The sequence below is a fragment of the Panthera pardus genome, unplaced genomic scaffold (assembly GCF_024362965.1).
Source record: "Panthera pardus isolate Hobbes unplaced genomic scaffold, ASM2436296v1 HiC_scaffold_18, whole genome shotgun sequence".
Classification (NCBI taxonomy): domain Eukaryota; kingdom Metazoa; phylum Chordata; class Mammalia; order Carnivora; family Felidae; genus Panthera; species Panthera pardus.
Genome location: NW_026526743.1, coordinates 20476877 through 20486537, shown reverse-complemented (window position 1 = coordinate 20486537; position 9661 = coordinate 20476877). Strand labels below are relative to the sequence as shown.

The 9661-nt window shown below is 47.6% G+C and overlaps 1 protein-coding gene across 5 annotated transcripts in view; it reads right to left on the bottom strand.

Moving 5' to 3' along the window:
• Positions 1 to 2149: 2149 nt before the first annotated feature.
• Positions 2150 to 9661, bottom strand: part of ANKRD27 (ankyrin repeat domain 27) — a 51575-nt gene continuing 44063 nt past the window's right edge. For 2 of the 5 annotated variants that reach the window (XM_019423320.2, XM_019423319.2), the window contains exons 24-29: positions 8147 to 8266; positions 7648 to 7809; positions 6299 to 6410; positions 5029 to 5107; positions 4769 to 4841; positions 2150 to 3503 (exon numbers count right to left, since the gene is read on the bottom strand). In XM_019423320.2, the coding sequence (XP_019278865.2) occupies positions 3267 to 3503; positions 4769 to 4841; positions 5029 to 5107; positions 6299 to 6410; positions 7648 to 7809; positions 8147 to 8266 (783 nt within the window). In that variant the 3' untranslated portion in view covers positions 2150 to 3266. Of the gene's footprint in view, positions 4135 to 4768; positions 4842 to 5028; positions 5108 to 6298; positions 6411 to 7647; positions 7810 to 8146; positions 8267 to 9661 lie in introns of all 5 variants that reach the window. The other 3 variants (XM_019423321.2, XM_019423322.2, XM_019423323.2) reach the window with 3 other exon arrangements.

The following is a 9661-nucleotide window of genomic DNA, read 5'->3' as shown; positions in this document are numbered from 1 at the left end:
TTTGGGCAAAGTTTTTTTTGTACCATAGCCGAATGAACAGATCTGCGTTTGGAATTTTTTCTTTCATACCAAAAGTTTATAAACGTGTAGCAGCATGAATATATTCTTTGTAACTGTGACATTAGTGTTAGGAAAATGGCCTTTGCAGACATAGACGCTGGCTTACTCTTCAGTGAGAAGGAAATAGCATCCAGTAACATGGTAGTTAAAACCCATGGATTGAGAGGGATCAACTTTTAATGTTTAACATCTAATATTTCCAAAATCTAGGCTCTGAAACCAGGTACACTATTTTTCTTCCTGAAGATAATCTGTATGTTTAAGGTAAGGAAATTCCTCACTTTGGTTTCATTTATAACCTACTTTTCAAAGGCACTGAGACTATATTATCTTAACAAATATTACCCCAATCCAAGACAGTGGTACTTGCATTGCAGAAAATTACCAAAATAACTAGGAGACACTGATAGTAATACTGGAACGATAACCAACATGTTTGAAACTAAGTGCCTTCTAACTTTAGCAATTAAACATTTTGGTAGAATTGTTGGAGTTCTTCACCGATAAAATTGCAGGTAATCGAAAGCACATGTCATCTATTGTGCTTTCCTCCCACTAGATTTTGAAACCTTTACTCATAAATTTACTTCTCAAGTGAGCTGTTTGGTGTAACCTTTTAGAGGCCTCAGCCCAGGAGTAAGTTCATAACATTTAATATGAAGGGAATAGGATTGGTGACAGGAAAGTAACAGGAAAAATGGTTTAGAATCCCAATCTCTCTAATGAGCATACTGCTGATCTATATCTAAACTGTGTATTTGAGATGTTACTCATTTGGGGACTTGAAATTTGGAACTGTGGCCAATAAAGTCCGTGTTGGAGCATCTAGCATTCCTGAATAAACAAACTAATGAGTAGAACTTTTGACATCAAAATTTTTTAAAAGGAACAGAATTAGAGTCAAATAGAAGTTTTGCTCAGGGATTTTGGCGGGGGGGGGGGGTGGGGGGAGAAAAAGCACATCCCAGTTATAGGTAAACTTTGCTTTAGGTCTTATTTACATAAAAATGCTGGAAGGAGACTAGAGGATTCTCTGCAAGTTTTGTTACATGCTTCCTCCTACAGAATAACCACTGTCCTGACGGCATCTGTCCTGTCCTCGAAGGACACTTGAGGATGGAAAGTGGTTCTGTACACAAGGATAAAAGTTCTGCAAGGCAGCCTAGGAAATGGGGCGTGGTTATTCTAAGCTTTCTAATTTAATTGACAATACTTTGAATTCAAAGCATTCTCACACAGTATAGAAATTGGGGCATTACCAATTTCTGAGTGGTCAAATGAAGTTTTAAGTGGGAAAGAATTGGAGAAAAACAAGTTTTAAAAAATAATTGAGGTAGTCACTTCAGACAGCTCACCCTGCTAATCGCAGAGTAGCTCAGGAAGAAGCTTCTCCCCTAAAATCGACCATCTCATTCAAGGTACTTGCATCTCCAGAAGACACACCGCACTGGAAACTGCCAGTTCAGATGACAGCACCAAGCAGGCCGTGACCCCAGATCTGATAGTGCCAGCAAATCACCCTTCTTTCTCTGAACCTATTTCAACATTTGACAATTCTACCAGTCGGGGCGACCGTTAGAATTAAATAGTTTCCAAAATTCTATCGTACCACCCAGAAAATGAGGGGATATCAAATGCGTGTATTTGCAGCTTGGCTGACAAACTGCACAGGACACGATTTCTTAACTAGGAGGGCAGCACACCGCGACTTACGTCAGTGAGGTCGTTTTGTTTAATACTGTGGAAAAGGAGGAAAAATAAACCTGAATAAAGAAATTCGCAAAGCAACAGTGCTTATTTCCTGTTGGGGCTAAAAAGCTCTATCGCATTCACTTCTGTTCTGGTTTTTTAAAAAATTAAAACCTTTTTCTGGGCATCGCACCTGCTAGCCTCAGTCAGTCCTAGGGAGGCGAACGGGTGAGGGTCTGCTCTGAATGATCCGGTTTACATATTTCAGTGAGAAGTGTGTATCCATCCAATGGGGGAAGATCTTTCCATACACAAAGCACACGTTTATAGCGGAGAGGATGAGAAACACACATCTCTCCAGAGCAAAAGACCAACTAAAGAAGTGTACCATGACACGCTCAAGAATCATAGAATTTACTGTTTTCTTTCCCATCATTTGGCACAGATCCAAGGCACATTAGAAAATTAGAAATCATAAATTACTTTGTAGAAAAATAATCAGTCCCTCCCTTCTATACATACACAAGTATTTCCAAGAACATGCACAAAACCATGTCCCTATTACAAAGTTATTTGAAAATGTACTCAGGACAAACCCATGTTTGCAGCTGTAGGCCAATTAGTAACATAAAAAAATAAGTATAATCTATAGAAATTTATAAAAAGGAATAAATGGCAATAAATTCTAACCGAAAGTAACTCTGACCTGGTTTGTGCTGTAAGTTTTGAATCTGAATCAAAAGACTAAGGAAAGATGTGCCAAATCTCTCTAGCTCAGGAACCATCCGGCAGGTGTGACATCCAAGGGAGGTTTTTAACGGGAGGGGAGGTTTCGAGAGACACTGATACGGGTGCGTATGTGCGGTGACCAAACACCTGTACTTACTTTGTTGGAAGAAAAATTACACCCAACCTTCCCCACATACATAGTGCCGAACAGGTCATAAATGTCCTTTTCACTAAAATGAACGCCACACTGGCACGGGGACATCTTTGGGCTCGAGTGCTGCTTTGCAAAGGAATATCTTCCAGGCCCTCTTTTCTCCAGGCCAGCGCGTCCCGTCCGCCCGGTCTCCACGGTGCCCTGGAGCCCACGCTGCTTCTCCACAGCCTATCCCAGAGGGCAGGGTTCTTTAGCCGGTGGTTTGCTAATCTGTACACACGGCAGAGGTTAGCACCTTGCGGTGGGAGGACAGAACCCGGTGATGAAAGCCATCGCTGCAGCCAGGTGGCGGGCTGCTTCAGAAGAAGCCCACACCCGGTCTCGGGGATCGGGACACCACTGGAAACTGTGTATTCCTTTTCCAGTGCATTCATGAGCTCTGAAGAGGAGAGAGATGGTGGTGGTTTTCTTTGTTGCATTCTTTCCCTCGGCCACAGAAAAGCTTTCGGGAACTTTCTGCTTTACTCTCAAACCAAACGCAAAGTACAGGTCAGTTCTCAGCTGCGTTCCTGCTCGGCACCTTCTTGTTGAGGACTCACCTCCTGGCAGCCGACTTAACAACCGCTTACCGCTGTTAAGACTGGGAAGTAATAGCAGCCTCTCGGGGAGCAGCTGGGTCTCCGGCGGTCCCGGGGCTCTTGGCTGCGACCGTGTCCTCGACGGTGTGTCTGCGCAGCATCCGCCGGCTCGCAGGAACGCTTTGTTTCAGCCCGGGCCTCTCGGGCTGACTGCTGCTTCCTCTGCCCGCAGTCTCAGGTCCCCTCTGGTCTGGCGGGCTGTTCTGCTCCCGTGTAACCTTTTGCCTCCCTGGCTGAAGAAACGGTACAATTCAAGCAGTTCGTTCACACTGCGTGTAAAACAAGAACCACACAAGAACGGCGTCCTTGGGTGCTTCTGTGTGTCACCCAACGTGCTCGCTACTTTCTGGGCACAACTTCAGCTCTGACATCCCTGTGGGACAGCATGGGTGCCACTGATACTCTCTGTGTGTCAGACGCAACGTCAGGGCTCTACCTGATCTCACATCTAATCTTTATAACAAGTACGCCCTGATGGCTACACCGTGCACGGCTGAGGCACAGGGTCAGCAAGTGGAAGCAACCTGCCTAAGTCCCCGTCGCTCACAGGGGAAGAGCTGGCAGCCGACTGAACCCAAGCAGATTTCAGTTTGTGGGTTTCCCACGCAGCGGCGGGACGGTCCGTCAGCAAGTCACGGAAGATTGCGTCGGAGGCCGAAATCGGCCAGGTTGACAAAAATCACTTCAGTTCTCTAAAGCAAAGACTTAGCGCCTGCGCAGACGTGCTTCGACAAGCCTGTGCCACCGCACGTGCTGGCAAGTGTACCCATCCGCAGTCATACTGCCAGGAGCAGGCAGGAAAGTCAGGTTTCTGGGAAGAGGCACCATTGCACCACCGCACCCAAAGCAGCCTCCCTTTTGTAACTGAGCGAGGGAACAGGCTGTCGGAAGGCGGCCACACGCGGATCTGTCCACGTGAGCAGCTTCCGACCGTATTCGGAGAAGGGTTTTGTTGAACCCATCCGGACACAAACTTGGTTTCTTCCTGACATCGGTGATTCACACGCTAGCGAATCCTAGATGGCGTAACCCGAGCCATCTCACTGAGCACACACGCCACAAGCTGCAGGGGCTCTCCGCGCCCACCCCTGTTCCCACTGTCCCCTCGCTCTCCTTTCTCAGTAAACGAAGTCTGTGCCCTTGGCTGTGCCGCTAACGAACTCATCTTAGTTGTTACTGACTCTTGAAAAGAAGGAGATCGTGACATGAGAAACGTGTTCACCACGGGTTCGTTTTGGAAAAGCCAGGCTTTAAGAATACGATGAGGGGCGCCTGGGTGGCTCAGTCGGTTAAGTGTCCGACTCTCGGTCTCGGCTCAGGTCATGATCTCACAGTTTGTGGGATCGAGCCCCCTGTCGGGCTCTGCACTGATGGTGTGGAGCCTGCTTTAGATTCTCCCTCTCCCCCCCTCTCTGCGCCTCCCCTGCTAGCTCTCTCTCAAAAATAAATTAAAAACAAAAAAAGAAATATGATGATAAGCCAGCGTTTCATGACTCACCTCATGCAAACAGTCTTCAGTAAAATTAGGGACACTTCTCTCCCTCGCCATAATCTCCCTTGAAGTCCTTCCCCTGAAACCCAAACCAAAGTGACATCAGTGTTTGGGACAGTGGTGTCGAACACTCTGGTTGGCCACAAGGTGGCAGCATTTGACGAGCGCAGATTTTTCTGTAACCCATCAAAGGGGCACATACCTGGCTTTAGTTGTAAGTAAAAGTCAGGTCACAGCCCAGAAATCAACGCAAATTTTATACTCACTTAAACTGACCACCTGAGTGGACGAAGTAAAACTGTCTTGTAAAAGGTTCATCTGGTAGATCATACATTTTTGAGTTCCCTGTAGATAAAAAAGGATAAACATTTGAGAACTTCTGAAGTAGTTTTAAGGATTTTTAAAGTTGTAGCACAGATGCAACCTTTCAATTTTCTTAGCTTAACAAAATTGAGAAAATTACACACTGCATTTGCTTAAAGAGACATATTAGTAGCTATCTATTTATTACCGGTAAGCCCCCATGGAAAAGAAGAAAGAGCATCCTTATTAACACACAGGACACTTTGTGAGACAGACTCAGGATTATCCAGACATGGAAATGGGTTTACTCACATTATTACACTACAAACTATACTGTAATTTTCAACAAGAATAGAGGGGCGCCTAGCTGGCTCAGTTAGTACAGCGAGTGAATCTTGATCTCAGGGCTGTGACTTTGAGTCCCACGTTGGGTACAGAAATTACTTTAAAAACAATAAAATCTGAGGCACGTGGGTGGCTCAGTCAGTTGAGCATCCGACTTCGTCTCAGGTCATGATTTCACAGTTTGTGGGTTTAAGTCCCACGTCAGGCTCTGTGCTGACAGCTCAGAGCCTGGAGCCTGCTTCGGATTCTGTGTCTCCCTCTCCCCCTACCCCTCCCCCACTCATGCTCTGTCTCTGTCTCTCTGTCTCAAAAATAAACATTAAAAAAAAATTATAAAATAAAATCTTTAAAAAAATAAAAGTAAAGAGTAGAACATGGGACCTACCTAGACCATAACAACTGGAAAAAAAAAATACTTCAGCCCCACCCATGATTGGCAACTACTGTTCTAATTACCAATAAATTCTGTATACGTGCAAATTAAAAACAAACAAACAAAAAACCTTTAAAGTTAGCAGGAAACACAGCCCCAGAGGTCCAGGAAACGCTTTTAAAAAGGCCTGGATTGGGGACAGGCGGCAGGAAAGAATCTCCCGGCGGCTGCTCCTCCTCTCCAGCTGGCGGAGGGGAGGCCCGAGCCTTCAAGGTGAGGCTGAGAGAGGCCACCTCACTTCCGGAGGAAGCATCATCCCGATCAGCCAGAAAATCAGTAGCAAAACAAGCCGACGAGTTAGGCTGTACCGTCCATTTCTTTGGTGCCCATATCCCTGCCCCAGTCACCAGTTATGATGACATTCGACATTTAAAATTAAACGAACACCAGCAACTACTCATGGATTCCCAAAGAGGCCCATGCTGAGAATTACAGAGAGAATGTTAAGTTCTTACATTTTTTCCGGATCTTAACAGTAACGTACTCCTTGTGGTCCGTCTCGTCAGCGTCGCCTGACGTGGCCACACAGCTCGGTACCACCTGAAGTAATTCCATTATTTTTGAATTCTACAATTTGAGAGGGAAAAGGTTACAGGAACAGTTTTCATTCTTAGCAGGTTCCTGCTTGCTTTTGATGTAACTGTCCACATTGGTGCGGCCGGACAGAGAAGCAAGGAGCAGCCACAGACGGGACGGTGACGCCACGGAGCCTCGTGCTTCCGGGCAGCCCAGCGCTCGGAGCCCGGCTCCTCCTCTCCCAGGTACTGCTGCTCCGTGCGCTGGGTTGCCCATAACGGGCTCTGTTATTGCACAGTTATCATGAGGTCATGGACGGCCCAGCACACAGTGACTACGAGATCAAAAACACTCATCCTTGTGATCATCGGAGAAAGTGCTAACTGAAGGTTTAAAATATTTCAATTCCAGGGGTGCCTGGGTGGCTCAGTTGGCTGAGTGGCCAAATTCTGATTTTGGCTCAGGTCATGATCCCAGGGTTGTGGGACTGAACCCCCACATCAGACTCCGCACTGAGTGTGGAGCCTATTGGGGAGGCTCTCTCTCCCTCTGCCTCCCTCTCCCGCTTGCTCACTCTCGCTCTCTCTAAAATAAAAATAAATAATAAATAATAAATAAAACAAAATGTTTCAATTCTGTTAAGAAATGCCACTGAAAATTAATACGATAAGCCCATGAGTACGTTGGGTTTATAGTGACTTTTATGCGACACCAGTGTCGTTTAACAGCCTACTGGCTGTCTACCCAGAGTCAAAAATGAAAAGATTCAACAGGAAAACAGGAATAGACAGCTTGCTTCTCCTAGGAGAGGAGAAGAAGCCTTTTCCTCGCCACTGCTCCGTGCCAACACCCACGGCACTGGAAGGAGGGGTGAACTGGTCCCCCCACAGTTCCCCTCGCACCACTCAAAGAGTCTTAGAACTGCCAATTGACCAAACTTTCTCCATGGTGCCGTGAAGACCACTGCAGGCAGGGTGAGCCCCGAACTTCCCTGTGAGCACATGATGGCTTGTCCCCGGGCCACCCCAGGGCACCGACACCCGCAGTTGCTGGGGGAGCACCTCTACTCAGCCCATGGAAAGCGAGCCCTGAAGGACTGACTCCCAGCTCCCCAAGCAGGACCGGACACCTGACCAGGGGACCAAGGACCGGACATCTGACCACACTGGCCATCTTCTGGCACAGCCACCCAGCCCAGCACGGCGAATCCAAGGTCAGCTATATCTATTTCAGGTGCGGTGTAACCACAGGGGATCCAGAGGGAGCTGCGAGGGGGCCCCCCGCTCACCTGTTCAGCACAGTCTAGAGCCGTGCACTGCCTCTTGTTCAAGACCTGAACCGATGCCCCGTGAAGGAGAAGCAACTCCACCACAAAGACATGCTTTTCGATCACAGCCTCGTGCAGCGCCGTGTTGCCCTTGTTGTTACAGACGTTAATGGAGGCCCCGTGCTGGAAGGAGAGACAGTGCGGTCAAAAGGAAGGGCGGGGACGCCTGGGTGGCTCAGTCGGTTAAGCATCCGACTTTGGCTCAGGTCATGATCTCGCGCTCCACGAGTTCGAGCCCCGCGTCAGGCTCTGGGCTGACAGCTCGGAGCCTGGAGCCTGTTTCGGATTCTGTGTCTCCCTCTCTCTCTGACCCTCCCCCGTTCATGCTCTGTCTCTCTCTGTCTCAAAAATAAATATATATTTAAAAAAAAAAAAAAGAAAAAAGAAAGGAAGGGCGGACCACAGTGACGCAGACTCCAGGCGACGCGAAGCCCGCCCCGGACCGGGATCGGCAGCTCACCTGTAACAGCAGCGCCGCGACTTCGTGGTGGCCGTTGGAACAGGCGTAAATGAGCGGTGTGTTTCCGCTTATGTCCTTTTTATTGGGTTTTGCGTTAGAATCCAGGAGATACTTCACCACCTAGCCCAGAGAAGGCAAATTTTTCAACCGTAATTAAATTTGTGGAGAGAGATCCTGTAACTTGATATCCTTTGGACTTTTCTCTAAGTGTATTTAGAAGGCTCTTCCCACATGTGTCTGACTCTTGGGAGGGGACAGACCAACGGAAGTGGGGTCTCCTCTGCCCGGCAATGTGCTAGGCGCGATTTTTCCTGTTTCATGGTTAGACCCACCCTATGGAGGGCAGAATTATTACCCCAGTCTTAAGAGATTAGGAAACTGATGTTCGGAGTGCTATGCTAGGTGCTACGAGAGACATGGAAGGCCTGAGGTGGTTCCTGTCTTTTATTCTTTATTTTTACGCTTTTTTTTTTAAGTAGGCTCCACGCCCAACATGGAGCTTGAACTCACAACCCCGGGACCAAGAGTCGGAAGTGCCACTGACTGAGCCAGGCGGGCACCCCTATTTATTTTTTGTTATCTTTTTAAGTAAGCTCTATACCCAATATGGGGCTTGAACTCACAGCCCTGAATGAGCCAGCCAGGTGCCCCTGATTCCTGGCCTTTAAAAGCTTACAGGGGCACCTGGGTGGCTCAGTCAGTTAAGCGCCTGACGCAGGATCAGGTCATGATCTCACGGTTCATGGGTTCAAGCCCCGCGTCAGGCTCTGTGCTGACAGCGCGGAGCCTGGAGCCTGCTTTGGGTTCTGTGTGTCCCTCTCTCTCTCTGCCTTTCCCCTGCTCGTGCTCTGTCTCTGTCTCTGTCTCTCTCAAAAATAATGATTAAAAAAATAATAATTAAAAAAATAAAAGCTTATTTTATTTAAGTGAAGCTAGGGTCCCAGGGTGGCTCAGTTGGGTGAGTGATCTCACAGTCCATGAGACTGAGCACCACAACAGGTCCTGTGCTGACAGTGTGGAGCCTGCTTGGGATTCTCTCCCTCTCTCTGCCCCTTCCCCGCTTGCGTACTCTCTCTCTCTCTCAAAATAAATAAATGAACTTTTTTTAAAAAATTAAAAAATTAAAATCTTAGAGTAGAGCTAACAGGGAGACTTTTTTTTTGTTTTTAAATAGATAATTCTCAAAAAGAAATACAGGACTTTGAAAAAGTCAAGCATTTCACAATGGTCTCCTGCACCTCCTCCATAAGGCCATTCTCTATAAAGTACTAAGCTGTTGACACAGACCACGGGCTGTGGGGATGAAAGGTGCTAATCGCAGGCAGAGCCCTCAACGACCCACACCCACACACCAGAGCCAGCTCCTGGTGGGGTGGGAATCAGAACATGGGCCTCCGTGCCACTGGGATGTGAATGCCAGCGGTGTGGCGGGGAGGAGGGACGGGGGAAGGGAGAGGGTCCTCACCCAGAAGCACCAGAGCTCTGTGTTCTGTTGCTGAGCTATCCTGCCACGTG